The 18,638-nt window shown below is 39.9% G+C and overlaps 1 protein-coding gene across 1 annotated transcript; it reads right to left on the bottom strand.

The window, feature by feature from the left end:
- Window positions 1-5,936: 5,936 nt before the first annotated feature.
- On the bottom strand, window positions 5,937-17,622 carry CD3G (CD3g molecule, gamma (CD3-TCR complex)). The gene is made up of 5 exons (XM_006833874.1): window positions 17,550-17,622; window positions 11,671-11,898; window positions 10,998-11,129; window positions 9,978-10,021; window positions 5,937-5,999 (listed from the first exon to the last, which is right to left on the bottom strand). Exons 1-5 carry the CDS (start codon window positions 17,620-17,622, stop codon window positions 5,937-5,939), a joined length of 540 nt encoding a protein of 179 aa, XP_006833937.1.
- Between the last annotated feature and the right edge of the window lie 1,016 nt (window positions 17,623-18,638).

The raw sequence follows: 18,638 nt of genomic DNA, 5'->3' as shown, positions 1-18,638 counted from the left end.
AGCGCTGCAACCGGAGCTTACGCCATCTGTAGAGGCCCACGCTTGTTGACTATCATCTCCGCGCCGGAAACAGGTTAGCCGCTGGGCACCGGTAGCTGTCGCACAAACATCTCCACAGCGCACGCGCAAACTTGATAGCGGCAGGTTGGGGCGGGGCGAAGGTGGCCGGAAGTGACCCTGAGATCGGGTTCAGATCGGGGATGGGTTGGGGTGGTTGAGAGTTAGTGCCTTTGAGGCAAAGTTGTAGAAACCGCCAGCTGGAATTCTGCGGGATCTGTGGCCCCTGTTCTTGATCTTGTGCCTGTTTGAAGCAACTTCTGTCTTTCGCAGCATATGCAATATTGATAGGATGCAAAATCTTTTATTGAATTTCAGTTTTCTTAACAAGTGTCGACAGTATTCATCTTACAAGGTTGTTAAAAAATATCATCCAGTGGTTTCCGACTCATAGTAATGGAAGACTCATATATTTTAAAATTTACAAGCGCTGTGCAATGGGAAGATTGTATATTCATTTTTAAAATCATGTACTTGAGTGCCTATTTGGTTTGAGGCACTGTTTTAAAAGAGCTTTTAATACTGGTGTGAAGTCTTTTTCTTCCGGGAGTTTACAATCTGGTACGAGTGATTGGTAAAGTAGCATTTAAAATCTATAGACACAAAATAGATTCGCCAACAAATCTATTGTAACTGGGTAACTCTGGTTTAAATGTTGATCAATTCACAATAAAAAGTTATTTTAAAAATCAGTATGTTAGACCTTGTATTAAAATAAACTCCAGATCAAATACTGAAATGTATAAAATGAACCATGAAAATACTAGTGGAATTCATAGAAAAAAATTTTTTTGAAAATAAGAATTTTGAAATGGAGGAGACTAAATATGAAATATAACCTAGAAACCTTAAAAGAAAAGGTCAGTAAACTCTACTACTTAAAAGAGATATTTTTTAAAATAGGTGCAGAAACCAAAAATTAAAGTTAGGAAAATATTCTCAACTTTTATCACAGACAAAAGACCTAGTTTTCCAAAATGTAAAGGATTGTTGTAAATCAGTAAGAAAAATACCAATGCGAACCAGCATTTCATGAAAATGAAAAAACAAATGGCTCACTCTCATTTTTAATAAGGAAAATGCAAATTAAAACTATACTGAGATGACAGTTTTAGATAGGCAAAGTTTTAAAAGTTTAAGAATATACTATTGGAAAGTGTAACACTCTTGTCTATTGTTGGTTAGAATATCTATTGATACAACATCTATGAATTTCAATTGTTGTTGTTGTTAAGTGCCGTCGAGTCGGTTCCGACCCATAGCGACCCTGTACAGGGTTTCCGAGGGTGTAAATCCTTACGGGAGTAGAAAGCCTCATCTTTCTCCTGCGGAGCGGCTGGTAGTTTTGAACCGCTGACCTTAAGGTTCGCAGCCCGATTCGTAACCACTACGCTACCAGAGCTCCTTATGAATTTCAATTAGTCAGCATTTAATAACATTATACATATAAATACATTGTTGTCAAAATTGGCTGATGGAGTACAAGCAATGGGACAAAGAGAAAGTTAAAGAACATGAGGAACCTGTACATAGACTAAAGGAAGTCATTCATGTCAAATAAGGGAAGAAAGAATGGTTTCAAATCAGGAAAGATGTGTGCCAGAACTGTATTTGCTCACTATATTTATTCAGTCCGTATGCTGAGCAAACACTTTGAGTAATAGATTATACAAAGAAAAAAGAATTGGAGGAAGAGTCATCATTAACCTGTGATTTGCAGATTGTAAAACCTTGCTTTCAGGAAGAGAAGATGACTTAAAATACTTACTGATGAAGATCAAAGATGAGTATCAGTATGGGCTGCACCTCAATGTAAAAAAACAAAACAAAAACCTCACAACTGGACCAATAAATAACATCCATATAAAGGGAGAAAATATTGAAGTTGTCATAAAGATTTCATTTTGCATGGATGCACAATCAACATTTATGGAAGCAACAGTCAAGAAATTGAAAGTCACGTTGCATTAGCCAAATCTGCTGTGCAAGACTGCTTTAAAGTGTTGCAGAGCAAAAACCTCAGTTTGAGGACTAAGGTATGCCTTACCCAAGCCATAGTATTTTCAATTGCCTCATATGTATGTGAAAGTTGGACAGTGAATAAAGCAGATCATAAAAGCATAAATTTATTTGAATTATGGTGTTAGAGACTAATATTAAAAGTATCATAGGCAACCAAAAAAAAAAAAAAATACATTGTTGTCATTGAATTGTGATTGAAGTGCTGTAGAGTTGGTACTGACTCACAGAGACCCTGTATAGGTTTCCAAGGAGCTACTGGTGACTTTGAACTTCCAACCTTGAGGTTAGCAGTTAACCTACAGCACTATGGCCCAGCAATTAACCTATGACATTATAACCCAGCAATTCCATTTATTTGTATTTATGCTACAAATAGTCATGTTCAAAATGACATTTATTGCTAGAGGTAAAACTATAAAAGTTTCAGAATAGGACACAGGAGAAATTCTTTGTGACTTAGATAAGACATCAAAAGCACAATCCATAAAATAAAAATTTGACAACAATGGCTTATCAAAATTAAAAACTTTTACACTTCATAAGACATTTAAAAAAAATAAAGAGAAGCGGAAAGTTAAGAGAAAATATTCACCAATTATGCATCTGATACAGGACTTGTATTCAGAAATATAAAGAACTTTTACAATTCAATAATAAGACAACCCAATTTAAAATAATGGGTAAAATATTTGAATAGACATTTGAGCAAAGAAGAAAATAGTGTGGCAAATAGGTACAAGATAAGATTTTCGACATCATTAGAGAAATGCAAATTAAAACTATAAGGTGATAGTATTTTTCATTCACTAAAAGAAAACCAGTTGCTGTCAAGTTGACTCATAAGGATCCCATTTGTGTCAGAGTAGAACTGTGTTCCACAGGATTTTGAAGGGCTGATTTTTTTGTACATAGATCTCCAAGGGGCTTTCCGTGGACTCGAATCTACAACCTTTTGGTTAGCAGCCCAGCTCATTAACATTTTTCATCATCCAGTGATTCTGTTACACACACTAAAAAGGGTATAATAAAAACAATTAGTAACAACTATTGGTGAGGATGTGCAGAGACAGGAACCCTCATACGCTGCTGGTGAGAATACGTGGTGACTTTGGAAAATAGTTTGGCAATTCCTTAAAATGTTAAACATAAATTTACTGTATCTGAAAGCAGAGAATATCATAAAGATGTTTACCTGTGCTTTATTGACTACACAAAGGCTTTTGATTATGTGGATCATTACAAGCTATGGACAACATTGCGAAGTATGAATATTCCAGAACACTTAATTGTGCTCATGAGGAATCTGTACCTGGACCAAGAGGCAGTTGTTCAAACAGAACATGGGAACACTGAATGGTTTAAAATTAAGAAAGGTGTGCAACAAGTTCGTATTCTTTCACCATACTTATTCAACCTGTATGCTGAGCAAATAATCCTAGAAGCTGGCTTATATGAAGAAAAACGTGGCATTAGGATTGGAGGAAGACTCATTAACAACCTGTGATATGCAGATGATACAACCTTGCTTGCTGAAAGTGAAGAGGACTTTAAACATTTGCTGATGAAGATCAAAGAGCACAGCCTTTGGTATGGATTACATCGCAATGTAAAGAAAACAAAAATCCTCCCCACTGGACCAATAAACCACATTTTTATCAACGGAGAAAAGATTGAAGTTGTTAGTGACTTCATTCTTCTTGGCTCAACTATCAACACTCATGGAAGCAGCAGTCAAGAAATCAAACGACATATTGCATTAGGCAAATCTGCTGCATAAGACCTTTCTAAAGTGTTGAAGAGCAAAGATATCAGTTTGAGGACTAAAGTGCGCCTGACCCAAATCATGGTATTTTTAATAACCTCATATGCATACGAAAGCTGGACAGTGAATGTGGAAGACCATAGATGAAATGATGCTTTTGAGTTATGGTGTTGGAGGAGAATAGTGAAAGTGCCATGGGCTGCCAAAAGAACCAATAGATCTATTTTGGAAGAAGTGCAGCCAGAGTGCTCCTTGGAGGCCAGGATGGCCAAACTTCATCTCTCATACTTCGGACATATTGTCAGTTGCTGGAGAAGGATGTGATGTTTGTTAAGGTGGAGGGACAGAGAAAGAGAGGAAGACCCCCAGGGAGATGGATTGGCCAAGTGGCAGCATCGATGGACTCAAGCGTGGTAACAGTAGTGAAGTTGGCCCAGGATCGGGCAGTGTTTTGTTCTGCTGTGCATCAGGTCACTATGAGTTGGTACCAACTCAATGACACCAAGCAACAACAACAACAACTCAAACCCAGTGCTATCAAGTCTATTCTGACTCATTGTATAGGGTTTCTGAGACTGTAAATCCTCATGGGATCATAGAGTATCATCTTTCTCCCACAGCTGATGGGTTTGAACTACTTAGTAGTCCAGTGCTTATCGTACAGTGTTACTAGGGCTCCTTACTGAGCCTAGTATTTATTTATTTTATGACTGAGCAATTCTTCACTCCTTGGTATCTCCCCTTGTTGTTGAGTGCCGTTCTGACTCAGAGCAACCCTGTATAGGGTTTCCAAGGAGTACCTTGTGAGTTTGAAGTGCCGACCTTGCAGTTCAAACTGATCTTGCAATCTAGTGCATTTACCCTGGTAGTAGTGGTGCTGGTTACATGCCATGGAGTCAGTTCTGACTCATAGCCACCCTATACAGGATTTCTGAGACTGTAAATCTTTATGGGAGCAGAAAGCCTCATCTTTCTCCCTCAGAACAGCTGGTAGTTTTGAACTGCTGATCTTGTGGTTCGCAGACTGATTCGTAACCACTATGCTACATCTACTCTAGAGAAATGAAAAAAAGGTCAACACAAAGATTTGCATGAGAAAGCTTATGGCAGCATTATTCAAAGTGGAAACAACTCAAATCTCCCAACAACTGGTGGGTAGATAAACAAAATGTGAAGTATCCATACTGTATGATCAGCACTGAATTATGAACCACAAGCTTGGTGGTTCAAACCCACCAACTTCTTGGAAACGCTATACAGGGTCACTATGATTTGAAACAGATGCGGTGGCATTTCACATCTTTCTGTTTAGGAGATCTGGTGTGGTGCTGTAGGATAAGCCCTCAGCCATAAGAACGGTTTGAATTGCAAGGTTGGTGGTTCAAACCACTATGAGTTGGAACCAACTCAGTGGCACTTAACAACTATGAATCTTTCCATTTAATTTTGAGAAAAAGGTTTGAAAGTCTTTCTGCTTAGATTTCTTTAAAATGTATGTATTGCTTTGATGCTAAGAAGTGGATAAAGGAGACACTTGGATTGGAAAAAAAAATGCAATTCAGGAAACCAAATAATGCTTGTAGCTTTGTCTTCCTGATTGAAAGTTCTGACTGATCGCTAGACTGATTGAAAGGTTAATTTATAGCTTAGTGGTTTTCAACCAAGGGCCTTTGCCTGGGAAGAGACACTTGGTAATATCTGGAGGCATTCTTGTTTGCATGAATGAAGAGCACTATTGAAGTCTAGAGATGCTTCTAAACATTAAAAAATGCATAGGATAGCCATCCACCCCAAATTAAGCAGATGTTGACATAACCTGATATAGGTTAACGTTAATATTTAGCATCTCCCTTGCTTTAGCATCTCCTGACTCTAAAAGGATTTACACATACACACAGCACTCATTTTCTTAGGCCAAGAAAATCAGTACTGGCCCAGTGTGTTTAGAAAATGTTTTCTACATTCAGCTCCACCCTGATCATTATATCTACTTGGGGCAGACAGAGAGACTTGGCAGCAATCTAGTGGACAGGTAATGCAAATGTACTCTCTTAGAATTGGTGTTTGAAGGACATACCTACTCTGAGCCTTGAGTTCAGTTCTTCCTCAGTTGATTTCCTTGAAGTTGGCTGTATTGATCATCTCGATCCCTGAGGGGCTGAAAAGGACAGGACATTCATAAGCAAATCATTGTCCACCATCTGCTAATTATTTTGATGCATATTTGTTGAATGCTTTTTATGTGGAAAGCTTTGGAGGACCTAATTGTCCTAGGCCAACAGTCATCTGTCAGTTTGTCATATTGTGGTGGCTTGCATTTTGCTGTGATTCTGGAAGCTATTCCATCAGTATTTTAAAGACTTTAAACAGGATATTTTAAATAGGATCACCATTGGTGGACAGGTTTCAGCTGAACTTTCCAGACTAAGAAAACTAGGAAGAAGGAGAGACAGACTAGGAAGAAGGAGAGACAGACTAGGAAGAAGGAGAGACAGACTAGGAAGAAGGAGCGACTACTTCCAAAAATGTAGTCACTGAAAATCTTATGAATAGCAGTAGAACACTCAGATGGTACCAGAATATTGAAATGTGATGAATAGCACCAGAATATTGTCAGATATAGTGCTGGAAGATGAGTCCTTCAGGTTGGAAAGCACTCAAATACAACTGGGGAAGGATGCATCCTCAAAGTAGAGTCAACTGTTATGACGTGAATGGAGTAAAGCTTTTGGGACCTTCATTTGCTAATGGGGCACAACTCAAAAAAAAGGTGAAACAACTATAAACATCCTTTAATAATTGAAACATAGAATGTGCGATGTGTGAGTCTAGGAATTGGAAGTTGTCAAAAATAGAAGTGGAACTCATAAACATTGATATTCTAGGTATTAATGGGCTGATTAATGCCTAGAATAACAACAGACTGGTATTGGCCATTTTGAATATAACAATCGTGTGGTTTACTATGCCAGGAATGACAAATTGAAGAGGAATGGTATTACATTCATCATCAGAAAGAACATTTCAAGATCTATTTTGAAATATAATGCTGTCTGTGATATGATAATATCCATATGCCTACAAGGCAGTTAGTACCACGATTATTCAAATTCACTCACGAACCACTAAAGCCAGTGATGATGAAACAGCTTCTTCAGTCTGAAATTGATCAAACATGCAAGCAAGATTATCAATAATTACTGGCAATTGGAATGCAAAGGTTGAAAACAGACAGGAAGGATCAGTAGTTGGAAAATATGGCCTTGGTGATAGAAACAATGCTGGAGATCGCATGATAGAATTTTGCAAGACCAATAATTCCTTCATTGCAAATACTTTTTTTAAACAACATAAAAGATGACTATATACATGGACCTCACTAGATGGAATACACAGAAAGCAAACTGACTACATCTGTGGAAAGAGAAGGTGGAAAAGCTCCACATTATCTGCCAAAACAAGGCCAGAGGCAGTCTGTGGAACAGATCATCATTTGCTCATAGACAAGTTCAGGCTGAAGCTGAAGAAAATTAAAATAAGTCCTTGAGAGCTAAAACGTGGCTTTGGAAATATCCCATCAGAATTTAAGATCATCTCAAGAAAAAAATTTGTTGCTTAGATACTAATGACTGAAGACCAGAAGAGTTGTGGGATGACATCAAGAACATCATGCAGGAAGAAAGCAAAAGGTCATTAAGAAGACAAGAAAGAAGGAAAAGACCAAAGTGGATGTCAGAAGAGACTTTAAAACTTGCTCTCCAGTGTTGAGATGCTAAAGCAAATAGAAGAAATGAGGAAGTAAAAGAACTGACCAGAAAATTTCAAAGGGCAGCTTGAGAAGACAAAGCCAAATATTATAATGAAATGTGCAAAGATCTGGAGTTAGAAAACCAAAAGGAAAGAACAAATTCAGCATTTCTCCCATGATGTTCAACTGTTTTAAGAACTAGAATCAATGGTACTGAAAAAAGAAATCCAATGTGCACTGAAGGTATTGGCAAAGAACAAGATTCTGGGAATTGATGGAATACAAACTGAAATCTTTCAACAAACTGATGCAACACTGTAGGCACTCATTTATGCCAAGAAATTTGGAAGACAGATACCTGGTCAAATGATTGGATGAGATCCATATTTGTGCCCATTCTGAAGAGTTGACCCAAAGGAGTGCAGAAATCATCAAACATTGCATGCAAGTAAAATTTTTCTAAAGCTAATTAAAAATGACTGCATTGACAGGGAACTGCCATGCAAGTAAAATTAACATTGCATGCAAGTAAAATTTTGCTAAAGCTAATTAAAAAATGACTGCATTGACAGGGATCTGCCAGCGGTTCAAGCCAGATTCAGATGAGTACGTGGAACAAGGGATATTGCTGACAACAGATGGATCTTGACTGAAAGCAGAGAATACCAGAAAGATGTTTACCTGTGCTTTATTGATTATGGAAAGGGTTTTGACTGTGTGGATCATGACAAACTATGAATTTTGTGGAGAATGAGTATTCCAGAATATTTAATTGTGCTCATAAGGAAATGGCAGGCAAAACAAACAAGGGAATACTGAATGGTTTACAATTAAGGAAAGGTGTGCGCCAGGGTTGTATTCTTTCACTATACTTATTCATTCTGTATGCTGAGCAAATAATCCTAGAAGCTGGAATATATGAAGAAAAACGTGGCATCAGGATTGTAGGAAGACTCATTAACAACCTGAGACATGCAGATGATACAACCTTGCTTGCTGAAAGCCAAAAGGACTTAAAATCCTTACTGATGAAGATCAAAGACCATAGCTTTCTGTATGGGTTGTATCTCAATATATAGGAAACAAAAGTCCTCACAACTGGACCAATAAATAACATCCAGATAAATGGATAAAAGATTAAAGTTGTCAAAGACTTCATTTTGCTCAGATCCATCATCAACACCATCAATATGGAAGCAACAATCAAGAAATCAAATGATGTATTACATTAGTAAATCTGTTGCACAAGACCTCTTTAAAGTGTTCAAGAACAAAGATGTCAGTTTGAGGATTAAGGGTTGCCTGACACAAAGCTCTGGTATTTTCAATAATATGAATGTAAAAGTTGGACAATGAATAAGGAAGACCATAGAAGAATTGATGCATTTGCGTTACGGTGTTGGAGAAGAATATTAAAAGTACTATGAACTGCTAGAACAAACAAATCTGTATTGGAAGAAGTACAGCAAGAATGCTCTTTAGAAGCCAGGATAGTGAGACTTTGTCTCTTATATTTTGGACTTATTATCAGAAGGGACCAGTCCTTGGAGAAGGACATCATGTTTGGTAAAGTGGAAGGTCAGCGAAAAAGAAGAAGACCCCCAACGAGATACATTGGTACAGTGGCTGCAGCAAGGGTCTCTAGCACAGCAACGATTATGAGATTGCTGCAGGACCTGGCAATGTTTTGTTCTGTTGTGTATAAGTTCACTATGAGTTGGCACTGACTAGATGGCACCTAACAACACAACAACGGTCCTGGAGGCAGAGAGAGGACAAAGAGATGGAGGCTTTGGATGCAGTTCCTCCAGCTTTTTCTTAGTAGGCCCTGCTTTCAGCTTCTTTCAATTCTTCTCTTTGTCTCATTCCTATCATTTGGTATGCCTTAAGCAGTTCCTTCTATATACATATATATGTATATTGTTGTTATTGTTAAGTGCCATTGAGTTAGTTCTGACTCATAGGGATCCTGTAGAGAGTTTGCACCACCGACCTTATTAGCTGTCGATGACTTATCTTACAACACCATATGCTGTTGTTGTTGTTAAGTGCTGTGAGTTGGTTTCTACTCATAGAGATCCTGCATAGGTTTTCCCTGGTGGGTGTGAACTGCTGACCTTGTGGTTTGTAGTCCAATGTCGATCTTACAGTGCCATATGTTATTGTTAAGTGCCATCGAGTTGATTCCGACCCTTAGCAACGCTGTAGAGGGTTTCTGAGGAGCAGCTGGTGAGCTTGACCCACCAACCTTGCGGTTCAAATGGCTTTGCAGTCTGGCGCATTAACCCACAGCACCATATAGAGCCTTCCAAATAACTTGCTCCCAGATCCAGAAATTTTACCCCTTTGAATTGTAGCAATGTCTCTTTGATTAATTAATTCCCTTACCTGGTAGAGCTGGTCACTGGGCAACAGAGTCTGCTTGTCTGAAGCTGCACAAACAACAACACACACACACATATTCACAAAAGATAGAATGGATAATGAACTGGATTTACAATAGCAATATGAATTAGTGAGCTACACCTATAAACAATAATATGGCTAAGTTTCGCAAGCATATTGTTGAATGAAAGAAATCACATACAAAAGTACTTAAGAACAAAAACAGGCAAAATAAATCCATGTTTTAAAAAACTTAAGAACAAAAACAGGCAAAATAAATCCATGTTTTAAAAAACAGCCATTGATTCAATTCCAACTCACAGCCACTCTATAGGACAGAGAACTGCTCTTTAGGGTTTCAGAACCTGTAAGTCTTTACAGGACCACACAGTATCATCTTTCCCTTACAGAGTAATGGTGAGTGTGAATCACTGACTGTGAGGTTAGCAGCCCAGTGCTTTATCCATGTTGTTGTTATGTGCTGTGGAGTCGGTTCCAACTCACAGCAACCCTGTGCAGGATTCCCGAGGCTGTAAATCTTTACGGGAGCAGAAAGCCTCATCTTTCTCCCATGGAACAGCTGGTAGTTTTGAACTGCTGACGTGAGATTAGCAGTCCGATTCGTAACCACTGTGATACCAGAGCTCCTTTAATCCATGTTAGAAGTCAGAATTGTGCTTACTCTTAGGGATAGGAATTGACTGGAAGTGACCACAAGGTGGGGCTTCTAAAGTGTTGGTGACATTTTTTAACTGGGTGCAGAATTAATGAGTGTGTTTGCTTTGTTTAATTTTTTGATCTATACATTGTGATTTATCCATTTTTGTGTATGTAAGTTTCATTTTGATAAAAAGTTTTTAAAAAACACCATGAGGACAAGTCAGAGGGAGTCAGTATGTTGTGGATGATACCAAGTATCCTTTCTCCTGCCCCACAGATGCAGGGCTTCACCTGACTGCATGTGATAACTCAGAGTGAGGGTCCCAGATGGTCAAATGAAACATCTTAGATGAATTTTTTTACCTCGTGACTGATGAACTCCATCCTGCCCAGCAATGAAGTAGATCCCAACAGCAAGGAAGAAAATGCTGATGATTTCAGCAATGATAAAGCCGATTACTGTGCTTACGTTCAGTTCAATGCAGTTCTGACACACTGTGGGGAAAAGACAGGGACAAGCCTACTTCAGGGTGGAAAAGTTATGCTGGACATTTTTCTCCTGCCCAACAATTACAATGCTTCTGTCTAGGACAGATGGCTTTTCCTTCTGTGGATGACATGGCAATGGAATTGCCTAAGAAGGCCCTAGGACCAAGAACTCAATGTTTCCTGATGTTTCTCAGTGTCCCAGGAGTCCTGGGGAAGCCCTTGTAGTCTCACTATCAGGAACTACATAGACTTGGAGGAAAATCAGATCTCCTTCTCCTCATTCAACAGCCCTCCATTCTACATTGCTGTTCACCTTGTAGTTATTATCCCTCACTCTTCCCATCCCAGATCACAGAAGGAACGGAACTGCTTCAATCCGTGGGACCCATCTGAAAGTAAGCCATACTTTACAGGAATAACTGGCTATGCTAGAGGAACTATGTCTTAAGAAAGGCAAACTTTCACCGTAGACAGGAAGCTCACCAGAACAGCAACAACTTCTTAATTTCACAACAAATTAACAAACAAACCAAAGGGTATTACATACTTCTAAAATACACATAGAGGGATGTTTCTGAATTGTTCTTTGATCCTTGGCACCAATACATCCCTTGAGGGTCGTTGGCACTATTTCCCAGATTCCAGGCTTTATTTTTCTTTACTGCATACATTTCCTTTCCATCTTTAAACCATCTGATAGCTTCATCTTCCAACCCACAAGTCAAAAGTACTGAACCATCTTCTCGATTGTCATCCACTTTTATCAATTGTTTTTCTGAAAAAGGGAAAAGCCATGGTTCTAGTATGGATCTTGCCTCTGGAATTCTCCCTATCCCAAGTACCAAGGGAAGAACATTCAAGTAGTACTTCTTAAACTTACACTTGAGTTACATGGCCTGTTGTTAAAAAGTTATTCAATTATTCTGAGGGAGGACTGAGTTTTCTGACATGTTCCCAGGTGGTACCAATGCTGTTGGCTCATGGATCACATTTTGAGTAGTGCTTAACTACTAGGTCCTATTTCTTCTGTTAAGAATTATAAAATTAATTGTTTATCTTCTGGAAAACTGCCTAAAGCAAGTATGGCTGACCAGTTATAATGGAGAGGTCACCCCCGTCATCCCATCACTCCTAAATTGTTCACTTCTATAGAACTACTATTGTAGGAAGTCATATTTCTATGGGTTTCCTCAGAGTTTGAACACAGAAAATAATTCCCCTACCTTGTTTCATCACAGCCACTGTACCTGTAGAGACAGATGAGAGAGGATCAGCTTGGTATGGGATTGCTTAGATGTTCTGAGCTATCATTTTCATATTGGTTGAAGCCAAGACTGGAAATGACAGTATCTCTACCTACTTCCCAGGATCATAGCCTAAATCACCAGATTGGATTCAGGGTCCAATTTGGTCCTTGGCACCAATTGCTTGTGCAGTCCATAATACTCTGTTCTTTGAGTAGGTAGAATCTGGACAAGGAATGGATATGCACTAACCAAAGCATCCAGACCTTTTAATGCTGAGTTACTTCTTAAGTCTTCAGCTTTGGTGATTCATTTCACATCAAAATCCTAGATGTCCCAGAAGGTTAGCTAGCCAATGACCCTCAAATCTGTCTTAAAGTTCAGAGTAGTAGAGTTGCATATTGGCTATGCTACAGAAACTTAGCATGGAGTTGTTTAATACAAACATTCACTGAGTATGTATCTGGCATGGTTAGACATTGTAAAAGACCCCAAACCCATGACCATGGAGTTGATTCCTACTCATAGCGACCCTATAAGCTAGAGTAAAACTATCCCATAGGGTTTCCAAGGCTGTAAATCTTTATGGAAGCAGACTTCCACATCTTTCTCCCATGTAGTGGCTGGTAGGTTTGAACCACTGACCAATCGGTAGAAGCGGAATGCTTTAAACAGTGTACCACCAGGACTTCTATTATGACAGAATGTAAAGTAATATAAAGAACTAGTCACTGCTTTTGATGCGTTTACAATGAAGTGAAAAATGTAAACACATGTACCTAATTAATGTACTTGAACTTGTAAGTGCTCTCTTAGTACATATATGAATGTATATGAATGGGGAAGAATCTATTGCTTTTGTCCAAGGGTGGAGGGTCAGGTAACATTTGGCTTGCCTTAAAGAAATTCACTAGCTGGAAAAACGCATTTTAGATAGAAAAAATAATTGAGGAAGGATACATATATGCTAGAGGTAGAACTTGTGATGTTGTTGTTGTTAAGTGCCATCGAGTCAGTTGCATAGTGACCCATAGCGACCCATAGCAACCCTGTGTTGGGTTTCCAATGAGTGGTTGGTGAGCTTGAACCGCTGACCTTACAGTTCAAACTGATTTTGCAGTCCAGGACTTTAACCCACAGCACCACACCAGGACTCCGAACTTGTAATAGGAAGAGGAATGGTGGAAATAGCTACAGCCAGCATTCTCCTCTTCCCAAAACTAGTGGGCTGTCATTGAACCTCATGTAGGTTTGGGCTGTCAAACCTCACAAACCTCACACAGGTTTGTCAATTACTTTTGAATGAATACATGAATGAGCAGATCAATAATAATAAAAAAGATACACAGTTAAGCATATATTTTACTAGTCATTTTCCCTGAGCACCTGATCACCATGGGAGGGACAGAGAAGTCTTGTTCTAAGACACTGTCCACTGGAGAGAAGATCAAATGGACTACATATGTATCTCACTTTATTACAATTTGCAGTTATTTCATTTTTTCTTCTCCCCCCCCTCCCCCAAATTGAAGGTCTGTGGCAACTTTAAATTGATCAAGTCTATTTGTGCCATTTTGCTTCTATTTAATGTGACACATTTGGATAATTCTCACAATATTTCAAAAATTTTCATACTATTGCACACTTAATAGATTACAGTATAATATAAACACAACATTTCTATGTACTGGTGTAAAAACAGACATCAATCACTCCTCCCATAGCACTCTCTACTCTGCTGAGTTTGATCATTCATTGCAATGGCCACACATTAACTCAGACACCATATGCACAGTTATGGAGTTTATTAGTTAACAGGTTATAATGCAGGACAGTTCTTTGGTGGGGACAGCCTCTTCTCTGTCTTGCCCATAGGCAGGCCTTTCTCTGGCCCCTCGATCTTTGCCTTTCTCAGGCAATATTACAAAGTTCTTTAACCAAAGGGCATTCGGCTCCATTATAAACCTCAACCCAAAGGCACTCCATGAATCAGCAAATCCAGCTCCTCAATTAAGAGCCTGGAGGCACCCTGCTCCACAAACAAGCCTCTGCTCAAAGGACTCAGCTTTATTTGTTCCATGGGCCAGGAAGTCCACAGCCCTGTCTTGTGCTCTGACTCTTGTTTCTGCTGCTGCCACTTCTCTGATGTCACAACTCTGTCTGCTGGATCAAGGAGGTTCAACGTGTTGAGATCTTGCGGTCCAAAGGACGCACATACTCCAATCCTGACTCTTCCTCCTTGATGGTAGTGAGATTTCCCTTTCCTGCTTCTAAGATGGCTCATTTTATACCAATGTTGAAGTTCCAAGTTTTTATACTTACGATGACAATCATTCACAATGGAACTATATAATTCTATTAGCTTCTTTCCTCTCCTTCTCTTACCCAGACCCATCAGGAAAAAAGTTGTTTGGTGGAAGCTACATAGATTATGGGTAGAAGAACTATATGAAGTAATTTACTGCACTGCAACTGGGAAACCAAAAATATTGTGTGACAAATAGTGTGATATTTGCTTTATTGTGGTGATCTGGAATTGAACCTACAATATCTCTGAGCTATGCCTATATTGATCTTTTAATTTTGTCTATCAAGTCCTGCTTCCGCTTAGGACCTGAGAGGTCATGTAGTCAAGTTTCCTAGATGGAACTCCAATTCATACAGTCCATTGATGACTGGGCTGGACTCAGGACTCAGGTTTTCTGTTGGTCAGCCCAATGCTTTTTTCACTGTCTTGAGCAGATTCAAACAGGCTTTTAGCACTGCCCTTCAATCTGTATTATCTTGATCCAGATCTTCCTCCTATTCCCCTCAGAAATGATTCTAATCTCTCATTGTCCTCTGCAAATTCTCCATTTGACCCTCATCTGGTTCATTTTCAGCCAGCAGCATTGCCTGCCACTTAGTTTGTTGAGAACACAGATACTGTATGGCCTTTTTTCCTTTGCTTCCTTTCCATCTACAAGCCTATCTATGTCCACAGCCAACTACATTTCCTTTCTCCTAGTCTCTGAAGGTAAGATTTCTTTTCCCTCTGTACCCTTAGCCCTGCTCTTGGCCCTATACTTCCCACACCAATTCCAGGACCTTTAACATCAATTCATTGTCCTGTCTTTTATCCTAGCAATGTACTCAAGTTTCTTTCACCCTCAGAATAAAATTTCTTCCTAGACTCATATTGTCCTTTAACCTACCATTCAGATTCTTCTCCTTTCTCATCCAAACTTCATTAAAGAATAGTCTATACTTGCTGCCCTTCATCTTCTATCATTTCTACTTAGCTTTCACTTTACTATCCCACTGAAATGATGTCTTCCACAAGCTTTATTTTGCCAAATCCCAAAGGTTTAAACTTTTCAAATAATGTCATATTAATGGAACTTTCTTAGCATTTCATACTCTTGGTGTACTTTCTTTTTATCAAAATTCTCTTCATAATCTCTCTTTCTGGAGTCTCTCTACTCCTTTGAATCTGACTTACTGTACTCAGCCCATTTTTTTTAGCTCTTTGATTATGGCTTTGCCTCTTTCTGAGGATTTTGCTTTTTTTTAAACCTAATCGGGCTGCTAATCTCATGGTCAGCAGTTCGAAACTACCAGCTCTTCTGTGGGGGAAAGCTGAGGCTTTCTGCTCCCGTAAAGATTTATAGCCTCGGAAACCCTGTACAGGGTCGCTATGAGTCAGAACTGACTCCACAGCACATAACAACAACAACAACAATTGCTCTTTAAAGGTTGGTGTCCTCACAACTCTGTTCTCAGATTCTTCTTCTTCACTTATCACATAGTACTTGTGTGATTTTTAATGACTTTCATGGTTTTGGCTATCCCTGGTATGGCGCTATAGGATAAGCACTTGACTGGCATCCACAAAGTAGGTGGTTCAAATCTATTAGCTGCTCCTTGGAAACCTTGTACAGGGCTGCTATGAGTTAGAACTGACTTGATGGCACTTAACAACAGCAACAATAATATGACTCGAGAGTACTTAACAACAACAACATGTGGAGAGGACTCCTGGTGGCAGTTCAAACCTACTAGCTGCTCCTTGGAAACCCTGTACGGGGTCGCTATGAGTTGGAACCAACTGGTGTGGCACTGTAGGCTAATGTGTCAGACTGCAAAGTCATTTGAACTGCAAGGTTGGTGGTTCAAACTCACCAGCTGCTCCTTGGAAACCCTATACAGGGTTGCTAAGGGTTGGAATTGAATCCACGGCACTTAACAACAACAAATAGCAATTAACAATACCATTGTATGGAGAAAGAGGCTTTTGTTCTCGTAAAGATTTACAGTCTACAGGCTTGCTATGAGTCAGAATGGACTTGATGGCAATAATGTTTTCTGCTTGTTTGTTTTCTGTAAGGTGTGAAGGCTCCAGAAGCCAGGATTTAGTCCAGTTAATCCATTTCCTCTTGGAAATATTCAACTGGATATACTTACAGACACTTTATACTTAGTCTGGTAACTGAGTATGTCTCCCATTAGACTGTGAACTCTTTGGGTTAGAAATTTTTTTTCATTTATCTTTATATTCTTAGGATAAGCACTGAACTGCTAACCGTAAGGTTGGCAGTTCAAACCCACCAGGTGCTTCTTGGAAACTCTATACAGGGTCTCTGAGTTAGAACTGACTCGACAGCACTTAACAACAGCAACAATAACAACAATCTATTTGGTGCTTTGGGTTAATGTGCTGAACTGCAAAGTTGTTTGCAGTTCAAGCCCACCAGACACTCCTTGGAAACCCTACTCAGCATTGCTATGGATTGGAGCCAACTCGACGGCACTTAACAACAACAACGATCACATAATAGAATATCAGCCATAGTTGTTGACCAACTGACCAGCTGAGTGAGTGAATGCTTCAAAGCCTCTTAGCCCCAGTTCTGAGCTTTTCCTTTAAGGTTCCTGGCCTGTGCCTTTTAGGGTTACTTTCAAGCCTAAGATGGCGGCAGCAAAATCTTTTTCTAGCCAATTAAGTTATATGTTTTTTGAGCTTTCAGAGACAGGGAGCCCAGTTCTCCCAGGGGGCACTGCTTCTTTCTAACAGAGAGGCTTCATTTTTACCCTTGCTCTGAACTTTAGGGCAACAGCTGAGGTGGGCTTGAGGTTAGAGATCGTAATAGTCCTGCTTTTCCCATGGAATTTTCCCTTTAGCCCTTCTCTAAGCTTCTAGGACCCCTCTGAGGGCTCTTACCTTGAAGAAGAACAATAACCAGCACGAGGCTGGCCAGACCTTTCCTCTGCTCCATGTCAGTCTCCTTCTTTCTTGTAAAACCACTGAGCAGCCTTTAGTTATTAGTCCTCCAGCCTGCACAGCAGCTAGCGTGGCTCCGCCCAGCACCCTTCAGCCTGGGGACCCTGTAATGAGGTAAAAAACCAGAGCCTCCTCCTCTTGCTTCAAGTGTGGGAGGCAGGGCCTGAGCAGGGCTGCAGGTGCAGATGTTTTGTGCTTTTCCGTTAAGGCTGCTCTGGGTATGGATGAAGTGGAGGGTGGGGCTGGTGAGAGGGTTTGAAAGAAAGTATTACCATCTCAGAGATCATGATTTCACAAAGCCACTGCGAGTGCTGGGTGGGAGATGATTCTGAATTTTTTCCCTCAGGAGGGATATAATTTCCCTGTGGGCTGCTAATCTCATTCGGTTAGCGGTTTGAAACTACCAGCTGTTCTATGGGAGAAAGATGAGGCTTTCTGCCCCTGTAAAGATTTACAGCCTTGGAAACCCTGTACAGAGTCGCTATGAGTCGGAACTGACACCACAGCACATAACAACAACAACCAGCTGTTGCTAGAATGAATGCATTTGGACGCAGCCCTCAGGGGCTTATGGTTGGAGCTCAGAGTGGAAAACCACCTCAGCCAGGCCTTGATTCAGGGGTTTTGCACGGTTCTTTTGAGATGAAATTACCAAACTGGTGCCTGCCTGGACAGGCATAGGTGGAACAGCCTAGCCCCGGAACACAAGACCGGTTGGCCCCAGGGTCAGAACCTGGACTGAGTTTCCAGACTCTTAGGGTCTCACATCCCTCATTCATTCATTCATTCATCCATTCATCCATCCATCCATGCATCAATCCATTAGTACTTCTAGAACTTCTATTTTGTGCCAGACACAATCTAGGTGTTGGGAATACAGGAGTGAGCAAGCAGACACTATCCGTACTCCAGGTAAATGATAGTTCAATAGGACAGGCAGAGTTTAAGATCCCTGGGGTGGGGTGGGGGTTGTTGTTGTTGTTGTTGGGGTGGGAGTAGGGGCCCCAAAAA

The sequence above is a fragment of the Chrysochloris asiatica genome, unplaced genomic scaffold, assembly GCF_000296735.1.
Source record: "Chrysochloris asiatica unplaced genomic scaffold, ChrAsi1.0 scaffold00008, whole genome shotgun sequence".
In the NCBI taxonomy this organism is placed as follows: Eukaryota; Metazoa; Chordata; class Mammalia; order Afrosoricida; family Chrysochloridae; genus Chrysochloris; species Chrysochloris asiatica.
The sequence above is the reverse complement of the archived record's forward strand: the minus strand, read 5'-3'. Positions and strand labels throughout refer to the sequence as shown.

Coding starts and splice junctions, on each gene's coding strand:
- CD3G (XM_006833874.1), bottom strand. CDS start 17,622: ATGGAGCAGAGGAAAGGTCTGGCCAGCCTCGTGCTGGTTATTGTTCTT. Junction 11,899..17,549: donor AGGTAAGAGCCCTCAGAGGG/GTCCTAGAAGCT, acceptor TCCCTTTTTCAG/AAAAACAATTGATAAAAGTG. Junction 11,130..11,670: donor CCTCTATGTGTATTTTAGAA/GTATGTAATACC, acceptor TTTTCCCCACAG/TGTGTCAGAACTGCATTGAA.